This window comes from Pocillopora damicornis, chromosome 12, assembly GCF_964200805.1.
Source record: "Pocillopora damicornis chromosome 12, jaPocDami1.2, whole genome shotgun sequence".
Lineage (NCBI taxonomy): Eukaryota > Metazoa > Cnidaria > Anthozoa > Scleractinia > Pocilloporidae > Pocillopora > Pocillopora damicornis.
The window spans coordinates 7,870,007-7,895,983 of record NC_142681.1 but is presented as its reverse complement, the minus strand read 5'-3'; the positions used below and the strand labels follow the sequence as shown (position 1 = coordinate 7,895,983).

The following is a 25,977-nucleotide window of genomic DNA, read 5'->3' as shown; positions in this document are numbered from 1 at the left end:
TCACGCCCCCTCCAACCACACATCTACTCCTATTGATCAATCGGCTAAACTGCTTACAGCTGGATTTAGTCAAAGCTTTCAATCATCTATGTTATTAACCATTTTTTGTGAGCCAAGTTGAAACGGTAACACTTCAAAAGTCATATCGTGACAATGCAGAGTGTTAATGACGTTTACCTTAAGGATTTTTAATCCGGTCGTTCTATTAGACTATATGAGTGGTTCTGCTAAATGGTGGAACTGCCACAGAAATTTTGCGCCTATACTCTTACATTTTGCGAGGAGATCAGACCAAGCTGCTTTCGAGTCACTTTTTTTTTACTATACTGAATGTAAAGAACGAAAAAATAACAAATAATCACTTACGCGCTAAAACAATGAAAACAACCCTTGTGGGAATAATTTGTGCTATGCAATCACTCAAGCGAAGGTCAGGAAATGACTGATCTTATGAAAGGAAACATCGTAATATCCAAAGTTGTTTCGAGATCTTTTACCAAATAGCGTTTGAAGGAAAAGTGTAGAAAAAGATTAACTCGTATCCGATCATTAGAGAGTTTTTTAGAGATTGCGCACGGTCAGAGAAACCTGAAACACAGTTTTTTTTTATCTTCGGCTATTACCGACTTTAAGCATCACTTTCTTCAGCTAAATATGCAAGGAGTGTCTATTATCGCTTTGATATGACACAAATATACTGCGAGCTGGCCTTCGTGCGTTTGTTGCTCGGCGGATAAGCCTAGATAAGTACCTCCGCCTGGCCGCCTCGTCTCTATCAGCTTTGAGCATAAAATCACAAGGTTCAAAAGAGATTCCTAATAGGCTAAACCCTGAAGTACAATATGGGTCTGTGTCGGCCAAGTTTTAAAGGGAAGAAAATGTTTTAAAGCCCCACAAACCTCCTGGCAATAAGGCAAAGTTGGGCTGTCGTTTTACCGAATGTAGTGCTTTCAAATAAAAATGCAAAAGTCTTGAGATCATGACGGAAAATTGCTCAGCCTTGATTCAAATCAATAACATGCCACAATCACTCATGCGGTAACTTAATTAACACTGCTAAGACACCGGAACATATGATAAAATTAAGAACTTCACTTCTAATACATAATTTTACAGCCCAATCAGTTTTTGCTGACGAAAGGAAGAACTTCTGTTAAGTTTTCTCTAATGATACGTCAGTGAAAGAAAAGGGCGCAATGCTCTGAGCGACATATCTATTTCATACAGAAACACATCGATATTTTAGGAATAGCGTGACAAAACTTTGACTTTTCGCACACAAGCGTCAAGAGGGTAAAATCAAGCCGGAATATGTTTAAGTCGAAACATACACGACATTACAGTTTTAGAAGTCTCTGTAAAAGCTGCTTTTCGAATCAAAACATCGACGTTTTAAATTTTGCCCATAAATTAATCTTATTCGAATAACAGCCTACACTGACTAACTTTTTTCATATATTGCAAAATAAATTTTAGCAGAGCTCAGAGACCCATTTTAACAACTTCGGTTATCAAAAATGGCACAAATTGCCACTGAGATCGTCTTTTCATAAAATGATGGCTTTGCAAATTTAGATTAATCCTACACGAAAACAAAGCACATAATTTTTATATTTTTTAATTATTTTTTTCTTCACTAGAAATGATTTTTCTGTTTGAAACCCACTTTGCCGCTGCCACGTTGACGTTCAATAGGCAACTTTTTAATCTTGGCTCAGGGCAAATGTCCAACATCCGTCCCATGATGTTTTTATGCAGACTAGCTAAAAGAGTACCCCATTTACACCGGCAAAACACGTTTAGTTAAACGGGATTTAACTGAATAAACTCAAAAACAGAGAGCTGAAAGATCGAATTTTCCATAAGATTCAAGTAGTCACTAACTTGTATGTTCAATGTACTACATTTGAAGTCGTCAAACATCGGTTCAAGCAGCCTTTACGAAGAAAAGAAAAACAATTATGTTTAAGAAAACAGCTTTAAAACCTGTTAAAGCTTTAGTGTGAATGGGGTATAGGATAGAGGAGCAGGAAAATGTAAAAACATGTTGTGGTTTCGGCGGCCCTCTACCACAGCCGGCCAACAGGTTATGCAAATTTTCCAAAATTCCACCTAACAACGCACATGGAGAAGGCGGAGCTCATTTGACATTAAACGGGTGTCTCTATGCTTGGAAAAATACAAGAAAGAGGGAGTTAAGTTAAATTTTACCCAGCATTCTCTAAATGATAAATTCAAGGGGCCGAAAAAGTTCACCTAAACGCCACCTGTTACAAGCGGTCCTTTACCAAAGACCTAGCGAGAAGGCTCCTCCACCCAAATTTTAAAACGAACTAACTTTAACAGGGAATGTTTCGAGCGTTAGCCCTCTGTCTTTCGTTCTGACGAACGGTTAACGCTTAAAATATCAGCTTCAGAAACTCTGTGGTGGCCAATTCATGATATCAAATCAGTTGATAAACCAAATATCCCCCATCCCCACCCCCACCGACGCAGCACCACAGTTTCCTGATAAATTTACTCCCTTTAAAACTATAACAGTAGCCAAAGAAGAGACATCGGCTAAACAAAGACGGCTGAAAACTGATACAGCTTCATAAACAGTTTATACCTCAAAATGATAGTCCATCTGATTAATTTCTCGATGTTCTATTAATTTAAACAGTTTATACCTCAAAATGATAGTCCATCTGATTAATTTCTCGATGTTCTATTATTTTGTAGCTATTTGTGGAGCAGCAATAGTTTACTACATGACCCCAACTGATTCTATTGGCTCATTGGGTGTCACAGCTCCTTCAAATGGTGTCTCTACTGCGCAGGCGTTTGGAGTGGAACTCATGCTGACTTTCATATTGGTTTTTGTGATATTCGCTGCGACCGACCCCAACAGGGGTATGGCAGGATATGGGGTACCGCTGGCCATAGGGATTTGTGTGTTCATTTGTCTCATGCATGGGGTAAGGAACAGCTCCAACATGCGATGTCATAGTAGAAGACTAGGAAAGATAAGTCTTATCAAAGCCTGAGCGACTAAGAGAACAAGAATCGCCATAACTTCTCGGAGCTTGACTTGTTTTTTAGCTTTTGTAAGAAATGTGAGAAGAGAAAGGCCTTTCAAAATCTTGAAGACTTTGAAGGAAATACACGCCTAACTCTTGCACTGATTCATATTGCAGATTCCTTCATCTGGAGCCAGCTTGAATCCAGCTCGTTCTCTTGGTCCTGCCGTTGTTATGAATTTGTGGAGAGACCATTGGGTGAGTAATCCTCTCGGCTGTCAATCCTAAAAGGGCGGCAAATGATTTGTTGACGACTTCTCCCTTACGTAATAAATACAACTGTTAGGTTAAGAGCAGAAAGTCAACTATCATCTGCCTCCAGCAAAACTCGAAGAAGTGCTAGGATCAGCTTCGAAACTTTGCCACGCAAGATAGTAAAAAGATGTAAATAGTTTAAGATTGCGATTACACGCAAGGAAGAGAAGTTTAATTAAGTCATACGGGCAGCGCGCGAATCACTAAGGGGGGGAGGGTGAGTGAAGAGACAATATTGTTATACACCTGCGGTTTCCGTTGCTCTAAAGACAGACGATTGTGATAAGCTGATTAGCAATCGCGTGACCTTTTATATATTGAAATGTTTCCCGCTCGGGATATAATTTTGACATCCTGTAGTGATTGTAGCCTGATATTTTTGAAGCTCTTTTCTCTGAAATTCTCGACGATTCCAGACAACTTGTAGCTAGCACTCGGCTAGTATTTGAAAGAAGAGAAGCTTGAAGCTGAAAAACAGCGCTTTTCTACTTAATCGAAAAAGAAATCTTCAATCTACTTTAACGAGTATTTCTGTAAGTTCAAGTCTTCGGTGGCTATGTGCACTGAAAATAACCAACTCATAGTTTCCTATGCTTTAACAGATTTATTGGGTGGCACCCGCTCTCGGCGGTCTCCTGGCAACGTGCACCTACAAGCTGTTTTTCGCCCAGAGGAGAAACAACCAAAACACTTTGGAAGATGATAATTACAATGTGGAACTCAACGACAACGATACATCGAAGTTTATGATCTCCCCTTTGTAATTGATCAGCGGTCTCAGTCGGTCCCAACTAGATAAAATAATTAGTTGGAAGTGGATACGAAATCTGAGTGAAGTGCTCTCTGAACTCGCCTGCTTACATGTATCTAGATGAGCCCTTTTACTCCTAAGATCCTTTTATAAATTCTCTGCACTGTTTGCCACTTTATTTCTCATAGCTTTAGCTTTGAGAGATTGGAATAAAATCAGAAGAACCCCTTGTTTTGACTTGTTGATATTTGTTCCTCACACCTTCCTCCAAAATAAGGTATTAACATCTGCAAGGAGAAATTACGTTTGGGTCACACCTTAGAGTGAAAAGTTTTGAAAACAATAACCCCTTTTAGGCGTACACTTATCTGAAAAAAAACAACTTGAATATTGAGATATGGTTCAAAGCGTCAAAAAAAAAAAGCTTTACCTGCACTATTAGAAAAGTAAAAGGTTTTTAGATGTTGCTATTTTAACTCTGTTAGATTTTTTTTTTTGGAACTTCATGAAGAGTTTGTCTGAAACAAAGTTTTTTTTGCAGGAGAAAACATTTTTAGTAGTACCAATGTATACGAAGGAAAAAGCTCAGAAAAAGATTGAAGCTTTCAATCTTTGGTTCTCAGTCTTCGGTTAAGGAAGAAGTTATCCTGAGAGAAAGACTTGTCCCATCAAAGCAACTCATCTGTTACGAAATGACCAGACGCATACGTGTATCATGAGTCGTTTTTTTGTACGTTGTGAGACCACGCGAGGCATCTGCAGTTGCGCAGATGCTAGGGTCGGCAAGAGACTTAATTTCCTCCCATATATTTCTCTGTAGTTCCTTAGCTTAAATACCTTAAAGGCCAACGGGTTTGCATATCCTGCCAAGAAGATAATCTTTTTTAAGCAAAGTTTATACTGGCCTATTCCAGGCGTTGAGTCGGTAAAACGAAGTACGATTGTACACGGCGCGATAGCAACGGAGGAATGAAAAAACGAGGGAGGCTTAGGTCGAGTTGCGTACTGTTCTCTACGATACCCGACCCAAGCCTCCAAGACTCCTTTGTTTTCGCGCTGTCGCTATTATCGCGCTGTTCACTATTTCGCTCCATTTTCTTTCACTAACTGAACGCCTGGAACAGGTAAAGTTCAAAAACGGTTCTAAAGCTAATTTTCTCCTTTTTTCCGCGTTTGCATCTGTACGAGTATTTAGACTTACCCTGTAAAAAGCGTACAATTTTCATACATATTTCATTTGACTATTGGTCAAAAAAGCCCCTTGGAAAGTAATTAATTCAAACCATGCCTTCAGAAACACAATACAGCCGCTGCAACTACCATTGTTATAAAAAAAAGAAATTATAAAAAACTCAGCCACAATAACTTTTATCACGCATGTCCTTGCTAAACCATCGAGAATCTGTGTGCAGTTTCGTACAGAAACATTAGTTATTTTCATTACCTTCCTGCACTTTCTTTATACCATGCTCAGTACGAGGGCTGCAACATACTACAAAACAAACTGTAGTCAGAGAAAGTTGGAGAACGTATTTCCTTCCACAAAATTTTCAACATTCATAATTTCATTGCTTTGAAAAACCAACATTGACAAACGTTTCTATAGCGATCGCAAATATACCATAAACATTTCAGTTTAAGAATTTAAAATTATCTTGACTTCTATAAAAAGAAAATATATGCTATGTCAACTCGTAATTATTGATGGTTAGTTTGATTGATTCGAAATTACGGAAACGAAAATATCAGGGTGACAAAGAGAGTTCTCTTAACTGACGGAGATTTATTGAAAGGAGAAAAACGTTTATGTTTAAAACAAGAGAATGATTTAATTTATATAGAAAACAAAGTAGAAACTAAAATAACACCCAATCCGAACGTGACCATGAAGAGTCTTATGATAAACCGCAGGGAAACCTGAGACATAACTCAAACTGTATAGCCAACTGCGTTAAGTAGATCGGCCATGACAGACTTCGCGCTCCGTAAGCGCAAATTTTGGACATGCGTTGGGGCAGAGTTCTTAGCGACAACAATTTTTGTTTTTGCGGTTAGCAGCTCGACGCTAACCGTGCAAGGGGACGCTACGGTCGTTGTGTTGCATGTCTCGCTTACTGCAGGTCTAACTGTGGCGACATTAGTGATGGCGACAGGACATCTAACGGGAGGCCTTATAAATCCCGCGCTAACAACTGCGCTAATGGCTACCAAAAAGATTTCGGTGTTAGAAGGAGTGTTTTACATAGTCGCGCAATTTCTTGGAGGTAGGTATACTGACGATTATTAGAAATTCAGTCGGCTCTCGGTAATTCGAACCTTCAAGGAAAATTGAAAAAGATTCGAGCTATGGGGAGTTAATGAGTGAGGACCATACATAAGAAAAACATCGGTGTTTATCATAATTCTGTTAAAACAATATATGTTTGTATCAAAATGTTCAGTATTATAGTATTGGAAAGTAGAACAAAAACGGAACGCTTTGAAGAAGGAGCTGAGTAGCAAAACTGTACAGAAATACAATGCACCATAACTTAAATGCATCCTAAACCAGAAAACCTGCACTGGGTGGATATTCCTTGTGCGTGATGCAAAGACAAAACAGGAAGATTTCTTGACTGATTGAAAACAAATTCAATGCGAGTACATCGTCGCATCGTTAAATCATATAGAACATGCCTGACTTTTACAGAAGGAATCAAGTTACCGAGGATGAAATAACGGACTGAGAACCGGCCAAAAAATCGGATTTGGTTTCAAGTTATTGTGTAAAATCATGACCTTTTTTTTTTTTTGATAGTAGTAATATCAAAAAAAAAAAAAAAAGGTTTCTATGCTTCTTCTAAGACTAAGCGATGCTCTGTCTAATAAAATTATAAAAGATAAGCCTCCGTTTGAAACTTCCGCGTCGGAGTGTTTTGACTTAAAAAGATTCACGAACGAGCGACTGGAAAAGAATACAAAGAAGCCCTCTTTAAATTTAATGCAAAATGTTGAACGTCCTTTTGCGTCTTTTAGATTTAAAAAAATGTTTATAGTAAAAAAGACATGTTTTCCCTTTTTCAGAAGTAAAGAATGCATTTGGATTTCGTGCAATTATCTGGGTTCTAGACAACAATTATAATACGTAACCTTCAGAAAGAAAGAAAAATCTGTCACTGAGCATACGGAGTTGATTTATGGCAAGGCTTCACAAAAGCTTTTGGTCTCGGCAAATCTTTTTGTCGGGCTGTAAACAACATCTCACAACACGATCCAACAATGTTGTAAAATATTGCGTGCGTTGTGCCGGGCCTTAAGAGCATATCTTAAAAAAAAACAGAAGACTCCAGTCATTAACCAGATTAAAGAATGCAAGAGGTTAAGCCATGGCAGCAATGTTTCCTACGAAGAAATGAAAAAACCCTAAGTACCTCAACTTAACACAAATCGATTTATCAATGGAATGAAGACTGAGGTTATGGTTCAGTTCATCTTCAGTTGTATGATTTAAACATCGCTCACGAGTTGGCTCCTTGAATTTTGAAAGGATAGAAAGCAAAGAGATAAAAAATTCCAAATTGAAGAAATTTTATTCTTTGTGATTCATTGATTTCATGGTTTTATTGAATGAGAGAAGAGAAGAAATGAAAGATTGAAAAGCACAAAATTACTTGCCGAACTAAATACTTCATATTTCATCTCCAGTTTAGCTAGACGGGTGAAACAAAAGGTAATTTAGGACATTTCAATATCAGATAGGCTGTTTCCGTCGTGTGTTTACATTGTGCTTACAGTGGATTCTGAGTTTTGGCGAAAACCAATTTAATTACCTCGTTGAGCCGGAGACGGTGAATTCGAAACTCGAGGGAAAACATGGGAAGAACACAGTTATCATTCATCTTAAATTCTTCATCCTCCCTCAAATAGAAAACGATTTAGTGTCAATTTCGACGGTAACGCTTTGACGTCAGTGATAGATACGTTTAATAAATGTTTTCCATTTGATCACGGAAAGTTGAGGATACACAGTTCTCTTGTAAATTCACCGAGAGAGTATGCCACTTTGTTTCTTGGACTTCAGGTCTGTTCCACGCCGAATGTAAATTAATTCACGACCATGTCACAGACAATATATATCTCACTAAAAAACATAAGCTCTCACAAATCACAGAAAAGGTATCTTTCCAATCTATAAATGGATCTCCCGCTAAAGCACCAATCAGAAGCGTTCGTATGCAATTTGCCAAACTCCTCAGATTACAATTTACATTCAGAGCGTGCCAAAAAGCACAATACTGCACTTTGACATGAGATTAGTTAAAATTTCGGCATCTTTGAATTTCTGTTCGTTATCTTGCTCAACAACGTGTCCCATTTCTTCATCGATGGCAGAATAGCGTCATATACAAACGCATGTTGTGAATTATGATAAAAGGGCAAATTTCCGTTTCCGTACATTTGCAAACAGCTTGAATAAATAGAATCGTGTTTGAAAAAATAAATAAAGCCACCAAAAGACAAAATTTAGGAAAAGGTTCATATGTTTAAAGTTATCATGCAAATTATTTGATAAACATTCAGTAATTGCTCGGAGGACAGAAGAAAGACCATAATTTCCAATCAAAGATGGAAGAAAAAATTGTCAAAATTTCGAGCCAGTATCATGTGACGTAAATAATGGTTTTGATGTTTGAAGTTTCTAAGGACTAGGCAAGGTCGGATACCGAAAATTTTTAAGAACCGAAAGCATGAACAAACGAATGAATGAACAAACAAAGGATTGCTCCACGAAGAAGCGAAAGACGGAACAAAGGGACGAGTAAGCGAGCAATGAAAACAGTGACCGATCAAACGAACGAACAACCGACTCACCGATGAAAAACAAACCAACTCGATGAACGTTTCTTTTCACCAGCGTGTAAGCCATTTACTGACAAAACAAGACCCATCCACTAACTGAACGAGCACCCAACTCACGAACAGCACGAAATAAAAAGAGATTGTGCCACTATTCAATAAACGTGGTTATCCTCCCAACACCGCGCACAACAAATTGATCGACAGTCAGCACTAAAAAAGGTTAACAATGTGCCAGTTTTTCGATAAAAGAGGCTATCCTGTTTTTGTCGTTCAAGTGGGCAAACCACCGCGCCCAAAAAATTGATCGACAGTCAACACTAAAAACGGCTGGCAATGTGCCAGTCTTCCATAAACGTGGCTATCCTGTTTCTGTCGTTCAAGCGGGCAACCACCGCGCCCAACAAATTGATCGACAATCACTACTAAAACCGCTAACAGTGTGCCAGTTTTTCGATAAACGTGGCTATCCTGTTTCTTTCGTAGAAGCGGGCCACCACCGCGCCTTACAAATTTATCGACATTCAGCACCACAAACGGCGCAGAAGGAAAATGCTCATCGCATTCCAGTCACTCACATTTTACCCTCACAACCACGTAGTTAAATCTATCATTCTTAAAAACTTTAAATTACTTCAAAGCGATTCAAAGCCTTGTGCCATCTTTTCGCAACCTCCAATAAGTTCATTCAAACGCGAATGACCAACCTGAAGCTTTCAAATGCGCTCGCTCACGATACAAAACTTTTCCTTTAATTCACAATGTAGAGGAAATGTCGGAACCAAAGAGATCCATTAAGATCACGGATCACTTCACTTGCACCTCCGCCAATGTCATCTATTGCATAATTTGCATTTAAACCAGTCGCTAGACAATTTAATCTACCTTACCATTCTAAGCAACATATGGTAGTTTGCAGCCTTCCCCTACATCTAGGCAGTTTGGAAAGCCGCAAAACTTTAGAACAAAAATTTATGTTTCATATCGGCACTTTATCGGCAACTAGCGCTTTTCATTCAACTTATTTATTCTTCTTTTTCTTGTCACCATGTTCCCACCAACGCGTAGCACCATTTTCTGCATATAAACACAAACACAACCCGCAACTTCTTTAATCACTCTGACGAAGTGACGACGCGCTAACGCTCGAAACGTTAGCTTTTAAACTCTTTACGGTGGCCAATTTACGTTCTCAACTCAGTTGCTAATACTTAGTTTCACTGAAAGAAATTGTCAGTCAGCCAACGGCTGAGCAAACGCGCTGACATTGCCGACACACCCAAACATCCAGCCATGTCTGTTACAGTGTTTTTCAAATCATGTGGTCTGTTTTCCACTCAGATGGTTTTGGAAGTACCGTAGATAACTGAACTGTCTCTTTCTATCAGCGATTTTAGGAGCAGCACTTCTATATGGTCTGACACCTGGCAAAATGCGCGGGGCACTGGGAGCGACCACAATCAGTAGCGACCTTAGTGCTAGCCAAGCCTTTGGACTGGAGCTCCTTCTCACGTTTGTGTTGGTGTTTACCATATTTGCCGCTACTGATCCGGGCAGGGAACTTCGAGGATACGACATACCGCTGTCCATAGGAGTGTGTGTGTTCATCTGTCACATGTGCGGGGTAGGTGTAGAAATATTTTAAATAAAACTTTTTTCTTTTCATTCTTACAATGGGTATGAGCTCGCCATGTGACATAGCATTGCATAGCTGAGATTGTGCATAGCTCGCACGAAGATAGACTCCAAAAACGAAGTTGACAAAGCTCTTTTTGAGAGGAAGTGACTCAGATACTTCTTGTTGAAGGGGCTATCGAGTATTGCGTGACGTCACGTTCGTTTGTTTGAGCTTTAGAATCACGAGCGTACATACTTGAACGTGGAGGTCGTTGTGGAAGATCGTCATTTGAGGACGAAAGATTTGTATTCTGTGCTCTTTCCTTTATGAATTAAAGTCCTTTAAAACTTTGACTTTAAAATCGTTGTTATTTGAAAGCAACGCTCATCGTTCGTTTAGGGCGGTAACTCATGCTTTTAGTACTTACTTGAGGTATTCAGAACGAACCTTGGTTTTATTTTTAGCCGTTGCAATTGCACGCAGAGAAATCAAAAGACCCATTATCTTGTTTAAGGGGAAGTTCATTAAAAAAAAAGAATCATGCTAGCATATTATTAAAATCATGGAAGCTATCACCATCGCCACAACTGTCGACACTGACCGGTTTCCGTTAAGGTTAACTCAACACTCCTCACTTCGAGAACGAAGCAATATGAGTAACGTTTGGTTACTTCGTGTTCTTTCTTAGATTCCTCTCACTGGCTGCAGCATGAACCCCGCCAGGTCTCTCGGTCCTGCCCTAATTAGAAACTTCTGGAAAGACCACTGGGTAAGAGAGGATGTCTGATCAGCTTATAATCAAAACTATAACAAAATTCTCGAATGTGATTGGTTATCACCAGCCCGATTTGCGCACTAATAGGACAGTGTACGCGTCATGCTTGTAATTGGACAGTGTAATAGAACAGCTAGAGGGACAGTTAACACGCCATGCCGGTGTAAGTGGACAGAACGCGTCATGTGCGCGCGCTGTTGTCTCGCATTTCGCCAAGTTTATTGTTGTTGTAGTTTTTTTTAATGAAAAAGTATCACCAATGTCTGCATTCTTTCTCATATTTTGTCATAGTTATGATTAATTGCTAACAGGACTTCGTATCGTCCATCAATCAATACTCGTGATTAACAAATCGGACTCCCGCTTCGCGATCGCCCGATTTTGATAAACACTCGTATGATTACAGACCGAATTGGACTCCACTCGGTCCTACTACCATCATTAATCACATTAAATGTGAAGTCTCCTTAATAGTAGTCTTCCGGACAGCTGAGGTCAGCGAGTTTCACCCACAATCTTCCCGAGAGGGGTTTCGAGAAGCCAATGAACCCCTGCTTCCTATTACCAGTGAGATCAAAATAAGATTCCCCCCAGTAGACGATCTGCCATCACGTCTGGTTTGGGAGCACAAGTTAGTTGCTCATTTTCCTTACGGCAAGTCGATAAAACGAGGGAGAATATCGTGTGTTCCAAAACTACCTTCTACGAAGCTATGCTAATCCTGTCTAAATTCGTTCGGCCTCATTTAGCCCTACTGACTTTTGGGCCTCAGATTTGAAACAAATAGGTTAAGCTATTCGTAGTAAGGTAAGCACTGACCCAAACTCAACCGTCATGAAAAGTGATGCTAACCAGAACTGGTTCATCGAGTTTCCAACAATTGGGTACAGATGATTGTTTAGGGTGAAAAAAAGGCAAGACTTAAGGAAACTCCACTTGTTAGGAGCGAGGGGTGAGCTTCACAATTTACCAAAAGTAGATAGTGACAGGCCAAACTTCGAGCAAAAAAAAAAAGGTGCAATTCTCAAGGGTCCATTTTGTGCGCTCAACTTAAAAGATACACTGTAAGTACGTTGAAGACAGATGCAGCTTCTAATTTTGTCAAACTTGCTTTTTTATTTTTTCTCCCCCTTTTTCAAGGTTTACTGGGTCGGTCCCGTACCAGGAGGAATTATAGCGGCATTCTTGTATGAATACGTCTTCTCCACAAGGAGTGCTGGAGTTTCTCCAGCTTAGATTTATTAGCTGTGAACCGTTTCGTCCAGGGTGCAAGACCGATAGCGGAGAAGACAAAGTATATCAGTTGCACCTTTTTGTGACCATGTGTAAGGGTGTTTTTGAACCCTGACTTATAGTTCTCCCTTCTTCATGAAATTAACTTTCGAGCAAAATACTGAAGTGTGATAAAAACCTTAATTGTCCATTCTCATGAGCAGTTTGCAGGGTAAAACATTAAAATTGGACAGAAGGGTAGTAAGTAAATCACCTCTAGAAGTCAAGTGTTACTTTGTTTATCAAAACTGGTGTGATAGTTTCTGACCAACAGAATAAACGGTTATAGTTTTTTATTTATAGGTTATAGGTTTTATAATATGAGTTAATTCTGTACAACATCAGGACTGAATAATCCTTAATAAGTGATTTTCAAAGAATGTTTTGTGCTTAAGACTTAAGGACCATATTCAGATACTTAATGTCAAAGCAAAAACAAACACGGAGTTGTTTTTCTTCCATCAGGGCTCAAGTAACCCTCCTCAATACTACTTCCCTGTAAATGGGAATTTAAAGAAAAGAATCTAAAAGGCGTTCGAAGGATGCAAAAATAACCTGAAAACTGTTTTAGAGGCTCGGTAGTAAACAAGGCGATTGATAAGGGAATAAGCAAGTCGAGTCGGTGGGAAATGTCACCTTCGTACTATGCAGTTCAAACGCATTCTGGATCCATGCATTAATGCACAGATCAATTCCAAGCTTCAACACCCCCCCTCCAGGACAACACACGGGCATCTGACCGTTGTCCGTGCCCGTGAGGTGGGAAATTTTATCCATGCCTGAAGAAAAGGCCTTCAAGGTTTAGGTTTTAAAGCTTGGTCAATTTTCAATTTAAGCGCATTTTATGTTCATCCACCACAAACCACCTAATATCCTTTTCATGTAGTATATACACTATCCGCCACAATCTTACCCTTAGAATGACAAAGAACTTTCTTCCTGGTAAACAAGAATTCCTTAGAGCATTTATTTCAAGCAATTCCCATCAGTTTTCACCGAGCGATTATCGAGGTGAAGGAAAAAGTTTGTTTCTCTTTGTATCATAACAATCCGAAAACTGTTCGATACTCCATCCGAATCTAAATAACCTTCTTCTCTTCTTATTACTTCTTTAAAACACGGCCAGCACAAGTCACTTTCCTTCTTCTTCGAGTCGCTGTAATGATTCTTCCAATACACCCAAACAACCCTGGAGAGTTTTCAATTCTGCAGGGTTTAACCCTAAAGTCGTAAAAAAGAATATTCATTATACTGACCTGAGGTTTTTCCTATTTTCGGTTGAACTCAGTTCCCAGTGATGGTTGAAATCACTGATATTTACATGCAGGGAACCAAAGCTGACGGAAAAATTCCAAGAAAGCAAAACTCGGATTTAATCTTTTGATTGGCTATCGAACTAACTACGTGTCGTATTTCTATTGGATCAAGTGCTATAAAATCAACGACAAGGAGCGCACTGTTTGCTCCGGCCAATCACGTACGGTGGAGCTGGTGTGAATGTCTTGCCTTGGTATTAAAGGGTTCGAGAGAACAAGCTAGAGGAAGGTAACATTTTCTTTCTGTAATAACTAGATTTTTGGTACTCTGTTCCAGGCGTTCAGTGAGCAAAACAAAGCTTGATAGTAAACGTCGCGATAGCAGCGGAGGAGGGAAAAAAGAGGGAGGTTTGGGTCGGGTGGCGTAGGGAACACAACCCGGCCCAACTTCCATCGCTTTCGTTCTGCTGCTACTCTTGCATATTTTCTACTCCGTCCCGTTTTACTGAATGAACGTCTGGATCAGGCTAAGTTTTAGGGACATCTAGAGTTTCTTATACACTAAAACTATCAAAAACCATAGGACCCTACCTTACATTCGAAATCTACTGGGTTTACCCTGTTTATTGCATCAGTAGTGTATCAGCACCGAAAGATATATTGTTTGGTGCGTTTCTTTCCCTCCCTTCCCCCCCCACACACACACAACTTGTGTGGCGATATTAATGAGACGTTAGATAAACCTCCGCAAGAAAAAGACAAAACATACGCTGGTTAACCGATATTGTGAAGCTAAGGCCCTGAATGACGGCACACTTGCACATTTATACATTTAGGATGTCATTATGGTGCGGAAAATAATGAGCAGCAAAGAGTGAAAGAATACCTCAGGCGTCAATATAAGTTCTTATGATACCTTTTCGTCGTTCTGGCAACTTATCTAAGAAGGCCTGCCTCGATCAACAGCATCTTACCTGTATCGTCTTTTTGTCTTGTAGATATTTTGTCTTTACTGTCATGGCATAATTTACCGTATGAGCTCTTGATTGTTCCTAAGTTTTGAATAAGCTAAAAAAAATCACCAAAAAAAAAGAAATTATGATTACAAGAACCATACTCGCAGTTTGATTGGTTCTTCCTTATGATCTACTGGTGGTCAGACCTATAGATGACACCTGCACCACTAAAAACATTTTGCTTTTTTTCTCATAAAACAGACATTTTTGTTTCCACTTTGACGTAGTTCTATACAGTAATACAACAAAGAAGACGTCAAAATGTAGTAAGAACCTCAGTGACACACTTGGCTGTTCTTCGTGCGCCACTCTTTTTTTCATGCCATATTTTGACGCCGTCTGTGATCTATTACTGAACAGACACGCGGCAAGATGGAATCTATCTATTTTCAGGCTCTGACCTTTTACCATAAGCCACGCAAGTATATCAAAAGTTTACCTATGTTAATCTCACCTCTGTGTATCTTAATAAAAGAGTATGAACTCTGCTGAATGCTGGACCAACCTCTGTGATTAAGGGAAATTACTGTATAGGTCAGTTAGGCCACAAAAGACACAAAAGAAAAGTAGAGAAGCCTGGATGCTTAGGGCTAGCTTAAAAATCAGCATTGAAAAGGAGTTTGATAAACTATTATCAACAATGATCTGGGAAACTGTGCTTCCCCAGCAGTGAGATGTTACTATCAACTGAGCTACATGTACAAAGCCACATGTTAGGAGTGAGGCAAATGTTAGAGGGGTCTTAAAGGAATAATTTTATGATCACAATTTTTTTGTTTTGTTTTGTTTTATTTGAGGGTTCAAATCATATTGGATCCAAATTTTTTTTTGCTGGCTGTTGAGCTTAGTTTAGTTTTGGTTCTGCAATACTCATTCAATAAAAGCTGATACCACTACCCTCAACAAACACTTCTGAATTAATAATCACAAGAAACCACCACAATGAATACTGCACTTGCTAAGAAGAGTTTGTATACCTGACAAGACAGGTGCTGGGCGTTTACACCATGGCTTCATCTCAGTCTCAAAGCAATGAAGAAATCCTGACACAACTTGAGCCATAGTTGTGAGTGACAGTGATAATGTCTTACTCACTTTCTCAACTGTAACAGTATCAGCATCACACAATGGAGCCTGATGAGTAAAAATGCAAGTTCTCTCAAATTGACTCATCAATTTTTTAGCAAATTTTAAAATTTACTAGATTCTAAGAATCTAGTATTTGGCATTTCCTCTGAATCAAATTTAATTTGCAGCAGGTTGATCATTATGCAAGAACTATAATTAAATTATTCCTAAGTTTGAGATGCATCCATGAACAGTAAATTGCCAGTGTTAAAAGTCATTACCAGTAAGAAAACAGTACATAAAACTTGACATACACTCTCTCTCAACTCATCCAGCTGTTTGCTCTGTTCTTCCAATTCACATGCCAGTTTTTCAGTAACTGATATCAACTGCTTCTCATCAGGTATTCTATTATTCATTACAAAAAAAAAAAAGAACCAACAACAAATATCTTTAAATACACGATGTGATATGCATTAAAGAAAGACTGAATAACCTTTTGGAATGGTTGCTTAAAATGGTCTTGAACAAAATGAATATTCATGATGGTTAATGATAACTTTGACATCTTAACAAAACACTCTATAGAAATCGTGACCTCATTATCTGAATGTTGATAACAGGTGTATACATCACTCACAGCACACCCTGATGAGCAACAAATAATATGGCATGCAATTTCTAGGTTGCCCTTAACCCTGTTATCAAGGAGAGGTTAGGTGCAACACCATTATTAACAAAAGTGCATCATGTTTCCATCTGAAATGAACTCTCATTTTCATGTGAAGGAGCAATCAGTTTGCTTACTTTCATGGGAGAATCCATATGGCCTTCTACATGAACAAAGTGGGGTACATTTCCAAAGAAACTGTGGTGCTGCATCAGTGAGAGAGGTGGGTATTACAAGATAATATGGTCTAAAGCTGATGTTTCAAGTGTCAGAGCTTCAGAGAGTTCAACAGAAAGCTACGTCAGAGATAAAGATTTCTTCATAGACAGTTTTGCTGCAAATACACGACCCCGATATTTCAAGTAACACATGCTATGTGTATGTTACCTACTTTTTGTTCTCAAGTCCAGATGTTGTTTTCATCAAATCAGGAGGATAAAGCTGAACTTTTGACCTAAAGACATTCTGAAGGTCTTCTTGACGACATAAACCATCAAAAAAGTAGCAGTCACTTCTAAATTGCTCTTCTAATGAAAAGTGAGTTCCAGACTGTAAACTAAGAAAAGAAGTGGTGATATACAATTTTTTTACTTAATTTTACATGCATGTATCTCTGGGCAGAATTTCTTTTTTTAAAAAAATGAATTCAGTATTCAAATGGATGAAAAATCTTATTTATCATTTGTTGATAGGATAGTGCTCAGGCAGAGACTGGTGCCAAGGGGTGACTAAATATTTTCGTTGACTGTTTACCTTGTACACAGCATAACTTCACTTTATGAAAAATTCTTCAGGTGCTGGGAACCACAGATGTCTGGAAGATGAGCCTTTAGCAGTCCAAAATTGTGCTAAGAGGACATCTTTGCTTAAAGATATTACAGTAGTATAGATGGGCTTAATTGGGTTGTACTTTCACCCCAGGATCTCACTAGTAATTCTCCTTTCTATCTACCATTCCATTCCATTCTTTTGATCTTAGTTCACATAATAATTATGGTATTGGATCAACCTAAAATTCCCTTATTGATATTTTTCTTTATTCTCATCACTTGTCTGATTGATATGGTATTGATATTGTGAGGTGAAATTCTCTCATGGTCACTCATGGAAGTGCAGGGTTAATTTACACTCATTATTCTGTATAGAAAATTCATACCTGGCTGTTCTCACTGGGGTGGTAAAATGACTAATCTGCCCTGATGACTCAACAATACTAACAAGATCTAACAGGTTTTCCCAGAACACTGCTTGTTTGTTTTTAGATTTGTTACCCTGTATTGAACAGCAAGTAACAGAAGATCAAAATTCTAGTATTTCCAGGGGTCTAATAAACAACATCTACAATATTTATTTAGTCTCATAACAACTACAACCTTTCCCATTTTTCCATCTGCAAGTAATTTTCCAGAACACATAAAATTTCCTTTCTTGTCGTTGCTTACAGATCGAAAACCATGCACAACACTTTTAAATAATGTAGTCCCAGTCAGATATTTCCTAAAGTTTTGGATAACCCCTTTGTTAGTGGAAAAAATTGAGGAAATTGAGGCCCTCACCTCTTCTCAGACTGAAGCAACCCTTTGTTACTGACTGGTTACTTGTATCATTGCTATATGACTTGTGGAAATAAATAAGGAACTTTTTTTAATTACCTGTACAAGGTCAATATCATCACTTTTACAGAGTCCTATAAGGTGACATGCAAACAGCAGCTCTACAAAGGAATAACAAATCACATGTTTGCTTTTTCAAATGAATCAATTTTATTAGATCAATAATGACAATAATTCAGTTATCTCTTATTACCACCTGTAAAATGTATAAGATCTAACTCTTGTTTGTAGAGCAGGTACAATTTTGGTTAGCAATGCTTCATATTTTCTTGCTGAAAATTAAAGCTGCCATCTTTGATTTTCATAGCAGCAAAAGACTGGGAAGAGAGAGAAATTTGTACCAACAGGGTGAGTGATGGTCAAAAGAAAGGAAAGGGGAGGGGTGGGTTATAGAAATCACACCTGCCCTTGATCATTGTACTTTTGGGAAACTCTGTTTGCATCTTTTCCTGCCCCTTTCTCACTATCCATTCTAACTCAACATCAAACATGGCCAACTGCACAAATGATTGCAAGCTTGTAACTCTAACCTTTCCTACTAAGACACCTGCATTGCAGGCTAATCTATTGCCAGTAAAAAGCATGAGTAGCGATGGCACTATGACCAGTTTCTTTTCTATCTGAAACAAACATGCACTATCACAATCAACTAGATACATGTCTATGTTAAAAACACCTCAGTCACTGTACATGGATAAGACAACAATTAATTTAAATGTAGAGCTTTACTTACTTTGCATTCTGGAGTCATTTCTGCCCATAGCCTTGCTTTGCTGGTTCTCCAACATATTGTATATGACTGGATCAAATCTACCGATACAATGTGACATTACAAAACCAACATACAAAGTCAGATGAAAATTATAAATGCATATTTGATTAAAAGAAATTCCTTTTCAAAAATATTTCAAGCTAGTTGTAATTGTTTTCCTCTTTGTACTATGTACACTGTACTTTACCCAAGTCCTCTAATTCTGTACACCCTAACATCAACATGCATATTCTCCATAATGTTCTCTATACCTTTCCTGAGGTGCTAACAAGGAGAATTTGTGTAACAATCATGAGCTTCTTTGCTTGGTGATCATTTCCTTTATTGTTATGACCTTAATTTATGAGAATCAAGGGTGATTTTGCGTGGAGAAATTAGATACTGGTCACACTTAAGAGTCAAAGGGAGTTTATAAATATTAGAAATTACACATCCAACTTGTTTAAAATCATTCTCACACGAATCATTTTAAGACCACAACATACATGTACATGTACAGCTGTAAATATTTAAACTTACAATGAAAAGAACTACAATTATTTGCCAAAGTGGAAGTAAATAAAGGTGGATATTTTACAAGGCTGCAAAGTGGCGTAGTATGTAACAGCTTTTTTTTTTATATATTCGACAAGATATAAAGGACAAGAGAAAAAAAGGGATGAATAGATGACATGAACATGTACTTCTCTTCCTCACAAATTAGAAAACCTTTTCCATTTGCAACTACCATTCCTTTATCAAGTAAACCTTTCCACAATTTAGGGTTGCTTCAGTGTACATATGTCAAAGGCCTTACAATAGGTGTGAATTTCAGTATTTTGTAGCATAAAGACATGGAATGTTTAGAGATTTAACACCGGTTGTTGTATGTGCACGATGAAGGAAGATGACACACTTTGATCTTCCTCCCTTATAAATGTACTAGTTTGCTTGTACTGTGTAAATACTACTACAGTGTAGTCTCCATTTCAGTGGTCATGGTAAGATTTCCGCGTTCTATTGTCTTATTCGTTAATTTTTATCCACGAACAGCATGCCTAGTGGAGTATGGGCTGTGCAGAAATCTTACCGTGGTCATAATTAATTGTCGAACCTACAGTACATGCACACTGCGTATCACTTTATAATTAACCAACATAAATATGGTCAAACAATTCAGAAATTGTCGTCATACTTTCCTATTGCCCACTGCAAAAGTCTCAACCTTGGTTCTCCAGGTTTAAACAACAGTTCTTCTATCCACGAATCTTCCACACCACCTAGATATGGGCAGTCAAGCTCCTGAGAATCAAGACCAAAACAGCAGAGATCACATTTTTGGAAGATGAAAGTTCCTCTTAGACAAAAGAAATAAAACTTTCTATCGGTGGAAAAAGCTGTTAATCAAAGACTTCTTTATTAAATGTTGTTTTTCGAATCAAGAAAACGTAAACAAAGACCACAAACCTCCAATTTCGATCTGAAGTGGGAAAGTCGGCCTTTTCCCGTGGCCGCCATTTTTTGAAATTCTCAATTTCTAAGGCATTATGGGAATAAATTGAGGCTTTAGTCACATGATGACAGCACAAGATGGTGGATTTCCTTGCAGAAAACAACGCTTGCGGGCAAACTGTTTTAAAGCTCGTTAGCCGTGGAAATGCCATCGTTGCCGAGCTTTTGCGCCTCTCTGACTTTATACCTCCTGTATTTAAACAAGAAACCAAAGAGGATCGCGACAAATATGGCGAGATCTTAGCAGACTTCTCCTATTTCAAGGGACCTGATTACTATGAGAATAGAATTGATTCCAAGCCGGTAAGCTTAAAAAACAGCTGACTCTCGCTTTTGCAGTTGTTGGTTGGGATTTCTTTGTGTGTCCTTTACATTATGTTATCTTCTCTGAGTTATTTGCTCTGTAGATAGAAAGAGAGCATTCTGTGTATATTTTACACGATCTTACCTACCCCCTCTACAGGTTAGTACTTCGAAACCGGAAATATATCGAAACGAAAGAAAAGTACACATATAAATATATGTGTATGGGAGATAAGAGCTAGGATACATGATTGCGTAGTTTTTTTAATCCAAAGGTCATGTTCATCAAAAAAATTCTTGTGAAAGATTGATATGAATTGTGATTTCACTTGTAACTGTACAAACACTTGTTCCCCTCTCCCCTTCCATCCTTCCCCCCTCCCTCCCCCTTTCATCCTTTCCCCCTCCTTCCCCCCTCCCTCCCCCTTTCATCCTTTCCCCCTCCCTCCCCACTTCCATCCCCTCCCTTCTGTCCCATCACAGCACCATCCTGTATGGATGCAAACAAAAGTTCAAGTGAGACAGATTAACTAGGGGCTGAGGCCTGTTTAATAGTCATGAGTATGTTTGATGGCTTGTTTGGTTTTTAAATTACACTAGTAAGCAATTTGGCGAGAAAGATTTTTGCTTAAAGATTGTTTGCTGAACTTTGATTGCTTGGTTTTTTTTTCTTTTTTGCACGAAGATTGTGGTAAAATCAAGATTTGGTAGTCACAGGATTGGAAATATTGACCCTTTTTTTTTCAACTGATTGCTGTTGAAAAAAATATGTTGCACTTATGTCAACATATGGAACTATTTACCCTCTAGATCATGTGTGTGATTTCTAGATGTAAGGTCTCATATGTCTCTCTCATATGTAGGACCTTCAAGATCTTGATGAAGAATTCAGAGAAAATCACATTGAAATCTTGACCAGATTCTATAAAGCCTTTGAAAGTGTCCACAAGTATATCACTGATCTCAACAGGTAAGGCTGCTTATAGATCACACAAATAAAAACCAATCTGAAAAAACAATACTTATTTACTTTTCCCCCTGAACATGTATGATCTGAAATTTCTGAAACTGTTATGGCTTTAATATTTGTACCTGGTATAATAACATAGAAAAAGATTCTATGTTTCTGTGTTTCTGTGCATCTGTTCAGATCACAGATGACAGGCGGAGCAAAACTTGTTAAGAATGAAAAAGGTGGCACACGAGAGACAGCTGCGTGTCTCACTGATGTTCTTATCACATTTTGAGGTCTTTTGAAATCTATTACTTTACTGACCCACAGAATCATAGAATCTTTTTGTTTTCCATGGTTATGTTAACTGTGATAATTATTATCGAAGCATCTGTCCTCCAATAGATCATAAGTAAGAAACAATCAAATTGTGTGTAAGATTCAGCTTATCATATAAATACAATTATATCTTAGAACTTCTTTATGTAATACTGTGTGATGCCATTTAACTCTATGTAAAAATGTATAAAACATCTGAAACAGAGAAAAATAGAAATGAAACTTGTAGTTAAAACTCACTTTAAAACAGAATCATACAGTAATATTATTGCTTATAAAAAAATTTATTAGTAAATCACATGTTATTGTGATAGGGGTATCAACATTATTTTCTGTTATGACACAGTTTGGATGAGTAGGGATATAATAATTTGAACAGTGTGATTGCATGCTTTTTTGTTGTTGTTTTTTGTTTTTTCTTTTATTAAATGGTATTAATATTACTTACAATACTCACAGTATAATCATTTGTGATTGTTTTTTATCTCCAGATATCTTGAAGATCTTGATGAAGGAATATTCATACAACAAACACTAGAGAGTATACTTCTTATTGAAGATGGTAAACAGCTCATGGTGAGAATCATTTTTCTAAAATACATTGTCATTTCTTTCTTTATTGATTAATAATGAAATTACCGGAGGTGTTAACCTCTTCTGTTGCAGTTAAATAGGATGATAGTTTTCGTATTTGTTTTTGCACTTTATTTTTATAAACACCCCACTGAGAGAAAGTAATTTCTAGAAATGTCAAATTAGAAGCAATGCATGGAAGTATTGTAAGACTAGTGTTCAGTTGTTCAATCTTAAGCTGAAAGTGCATTGGTGTGCCTGTGATCTTGAGGCCATGGGTGTACTGCAGCACCATGCCTTGAGACTGGGCCTAATTTTCACACATAGCCTTCTGTTCTGTTTTGTCAAGTGGTGCTTCACTATTCATGATATTTTATGATAGCATTAGCAAAATTTTATTTAGGAGATGATTTAAGGATACTAACATACTTTTTATTTGTGGCACAGTGTGAGAGTCTGTATCTCTATGGGATTATGCTGTTAGTAATTGACATGAAGTTTGAGGGAGATGTGCGAGAGAGGATGTTGGTGTCTTATCACAGATACTGGTAAGATGGGTGTAGTCATGTTAAGCCCTACCATTATCAACTATGTTCTGTTCAAGAGGTACGGGTTGAGAACTACCAACTAAACTTCTTTTATACAATAATTAGCCACATTTTCAGGAGCAGGAAAAATTTTAGTGCAACTCACAAAAACAGACCTCTTTCCTAAGATGAAGTTTTGTGGCCATGCTTTAAGTACTAGTACTAAACTGGTATGTAGAAGATACAGGTTCAAGCAAAATTATTTTTCCAGGCTTTAGTTCCTGCAATTAATTAAGTTAAACTTACATGAACATGTGTACCAGTCCTGTATGAAGTAGCTCCATGAGAGATTTAATGTTCAGCATGATGTGAAATAACATGTTGTCTCTTGTACTGATTTCATCATTTCAGTGCAGCGAGAGCAGATGTAGACTCAAATCTTGATGATGTGTGTAAACTTCTAAGAAGTACTGGATATTCCAATGTTCCAGGAGCAAAGAGACCTTTAAAATATCCAGAGGATTATTTTAGGTAAATATTGTAACCTCTCAGCTTTCACATCCTAAATCTGTTTCAAGACTGTTTGCATTTCTAAATCTAATGCAAATTAATTCACAAGATCCAATGACATATAACACACATTAAGGGCAAAAATTTTTTAGCAACTCCTGAAAGTTTAAGGAAATTGTCTTGGAACTTCAAAACAGTGCTCAAGGTTCATTAATGAAACAACTTCTGAAAGATACTAAAAAAATGTGTAAAACCAAAACAATAAGGGTAAAAGCAAATCAAACAATAAAACACAAATGGAAAACATGATTCTTTTGTTTTTCTATTGATAGTCACAAGTTGTCAGGCTATGGAGCTACTGGTGCTGAACTTTGTTAAACAGGGTTTAAGGAATTGGCCTATGTGCATGATTTCAATGTTTAGTCATAACGCAAGAAATGAGCACATATTCATGAGTGTCTAGTTGTCTCTTTCAAAGTTCTCAACTTTTGTACATTCTTTCTTTTAAGGCGAATCTCTCTCCCTGATTCATTTGTGGATATGCTCATTGGCCGTTTGCGGTCTGACGATGTCTACAATCAGGTTTGTTAGAAGGTTAAGGGTGCCATATCATCAATTTTTTTTCAATAGAGACTTTATTTACTCTTGATTCATACTTTTCTTTGTTTTTTAGATCTCAGCTTACCCCCTGCCAGAACATCGCAGTACAGCCCTTGCTACCCAGGCCTCCATGTTGTATGTCATCTTGTTTTTTGCACCAGATATTCTGCAGAACCAGCAGGCTAAAATGAGAGAGATTGTGGACAAACACTTCCCTGATAATTGGGTAAGATAATTGCAGATTAATTGTATGTTGGCATGCAATGCAATAACAGTTAATCACTTAATAACCATTTTATATGAAATGGTAGTAAAACAGTCTTGTGCAGTTAGAATCAACCATTACACTGATGTTGGCTCCCTCGCACTGAACTTCCAATGCATGTGTAGTTTCTTCCCTAATCATAACCAATACAATTTCTTCAAATGTGATTAGCTGCTTCATTTTTCACTTACCATTCTGTACAGTTGTAATCAGAAAGTGTAATCAGACAGTTGGCTGTAATTGAACACCTGTAATCGGAGTTGAAGCAACCAATCACACTAAGTCTACTCAGCTAAATCCATCAATCACAGAATTGATCACAATAACCATGGCAACAACCACTTATCCTGAAACTTGGAAAATTCCAAAATGGAGGAGTTTCTTACACCTAAGAAATTTTCTCTACCGAAGATGTTAATCCTAAATGTATTTGTTTTTTTTTTTTAAATTATTAATAACAGTTATGATTAAATGGTAACAGGACTTCTTATTGTCCAGTTCTGTCTGTAATCATACTCGTGATTGACAAACAGGAGTCCTGCTTTGTGGTTGTCTGATTTTGTTTATCACTTATAATTATGATTACAGACTAAAGTGAACTCCACTCAGTCCTACCACCATGATTAGTCATTCATCCGTTCATTTATCTATCCATTCACCCACATACTGGTCTTTTGCTATTGAGTTTTATTTCTTTGAAAAAAGTCAATATTTATTTAACATGTATGTTTTATTTGTTTGTTTACTTTTTTAAAAATTATAGGTGATCAGTATATACATGGGAATCGTTGTCAATTTAGTAGAAGCTTGGGATCCTTACAAAGCTGCTAAGACAGCTCTCAACAATACTCTTGATCCCAATAATGTCAAACCATTGGTAAGACATCTTTTTTTTTTGCAGTATTTACATTACATATTTGTATATAGTTAAATGGAATTTAACATAGTTAAAAATTAGTAGCAAATATAGTCAGGAGGGTTTTCAGGCATTTGGTTTACTTCCTGCCTGGCTGTTAACATTCATGCAGCATTTGTTGCATTCTGTAGCATTTTGCTGCAGTACTGTGGTCAATGGGCCCCTGGGCTATCTTTGTTCAGCAGTATACCTTATTAGTGCATGTGTTGTTCTGCCATGTGCTCACATTGTGTTCACTGCACTATAGCCTGGCATTGTCATCCTTGAAGATAGTGGTTCTTGGCATTTCCCTCCCCTCCCCCCCTCCCTAACCCTAAATGCAGGGTTTTCTTGTGTGAGGTTTATTTCTATTTATTTGTTTTATTTATTGATTCGTGTATGTTTTCCTCCACTGAACTATCTGGCTCTAGTGTGATGGGTGCTCATAGGGGGCTTGGGATGGGGAGTGCATGGCTGGATTGCAGTTTGGGCAGGCCACTCAGGTGTTCTAGTGCCTCGGGGTGTGACTTTGGTTGGAGTACCTGGGCCCTTCGCGCA

The 25,977-nt window shown here is 37.9% G+C and overlaps 4 protein-coding genes across 8 annotated transcripts in view; 3 read left to right on the top strand and 1 right to left on the bottom strand.

Moving 5' to 3' along the window:
- The window catches only part of LOC149036322 (aquaporin AQPAe.a-like), a 5,461-nt gene extending 1,164 nt beyond the window's left edge, over positions 1-4,297 (top strand). Inside the window, exons 2-4 of the mRNA XM_089189245.1 lie at positions 2,725-2,960; positions 3,180-3,260; positions 3,920-4,297. Coding sequence (XP_089045371.1) covers positions 2,725-2,960; positions 3,180-3,260; positions 3,920-4,081 — 479 coding nt within the window. The 3' untranslated portion in view covers positions 4,082-4,297. The remainder of the gene's footprint in view (positions 1-2,724; positions 2,961-3,179; positions 3,261-3,919) is intronic.
- LOC113686817 (HAUS augmin-like complex subunit 7) overlaps positions 1-20,580 on the bottom strand; it is a 23,857-nt gene extending 3,277 nt beyond the window's left edge. Inside the window, exons 1-11 of one of the 5 annotated variants that reach the window (XR_016181585.1) lie at positions 20,411-20,580; positions 20,139-20,245; positions 18,926-19,002; positions 18,232-18,293; positions 17,736-17,851; positions 16,971-17,135; positions 16,224-16,317; positions 15,819-15,975; positions 15,296-15,348; positions 14,800-14,893; positions 13,826-13,906 (exon numbers count right to left, since the gene is read on the bottom strand). Coding sequence is in view for 2 of the 5 variants with exons in the window: in XM_089189243.1 (XP_089045369.1) it covers positions 13,702-13,790; positions 14,800-14,893; positions 15,296-15,348; positions 15,819-15,975; positions 16,224-16,317; positions 16,971-17,135; positions 17,736-17,851; positions 18,232-18,293; positions 18,926-19,002; positions 20,139-20,245; positions 20,411-20,461 (1,065 nt within the window). In the remaining 3 variants the exon portion in view is untranslated. Of the gene's footprint in view, positions 1-11,520; positions 13,907-14,799; positions 14,894-15,295; positions 15,349-15,818; positions 15,976-16,223; positions 16,318-16,970; positions 17,136-17,735; positions 17,852-18,231; positions 18,294-18,925; positions 19,003-20,138; positions 20,246-20,410 lie in introns of those variants that run through there. The other 4 variants (XM_089189243.1, XM_089189244.1, XR_016181587.1 and 1 more) reach the window with 4 other exon arrangements.
- LOC113686801 (aquaporin-4) lies at positions 5,908-12,872 on the top strand. Its single transcript, XM_027204471.2, has 4 exons — positions 5,908-6,332; positions 10,293-10,528; positions 11,211-11,291; positions 12,438-12,872. Exons 1-4 carry the CDS (start codon positions 6,035-6,037, stop codon positions 12,531-12,533), a joined length of 711 nt encoding a protein of 236 aa, XP_027060272.2. The 5' UTR covers positions 5,908-6,034; the 3' UTR covers positions 12,534-12,872.
- LOC113686812 (WASH complex subunit 5) overlaps positions 20,498-25,977 on the top strand; it is a 20,512-nt gene continuing 15,032 nt past the window's right edge. Inside the window, exons 1-8 of the mRNA XM_027204481.2 lie at positions 20,498-20,758; positions 21,622-21,728; positions 22,541-22,625; positions 23,070-23,170; positions 23,561-23,680; positions 24,169-24,241; positions 24,333-24,485; positions 25,288-25,401. Coding sequence (XP_027060282.2) covers positions 20,534-20,758; positions 21,622-21,728; positions 22,541-22,625; positions 23,070-23,170; positions 23,561-23,680; positions 24,169-24,241; positions 24,333-24,485; positions 25,288-25,401 — 978 coding nt within the window. The 5' untranslated portion in view covers positions 20,498-20,533. The remainder of the gene's footprint in view (positions 20,759-21,621; positions 21,729-22,540; positions 22,626-23,069; positions 23,171-23,560; positions 23,681-24,168; positions 24,242-24,332; positions 24,486-25,287; positions 25,402-25,977) is intronic.

Excerpts from the sequence above, each read along its gene's own strand:
- LOC113686801 (XM_027204471.2), top strand. The coding sequence starts at position 6,035 with ATGACAGACTTCGCGCTCCGTAAGCGCAAATTTTGGACATGCGTTGGG. Across the intron at positions 6,333-10,292 it reads AGTCGCGCAATTTCTTGGAG|CGATTTTAGGAGCAGCACTT; the intron begins GTAGGTATACTG and ends TCTTTCTATCAG. Across the intron at positions 11,292-12,437 it reads ACTTCTGGAAAGACCACTGG|GTTTACTGGGTCGGTCCCGT; the intron begins GTAAGAGAGGAT and ends CCCTTTTTCAAG.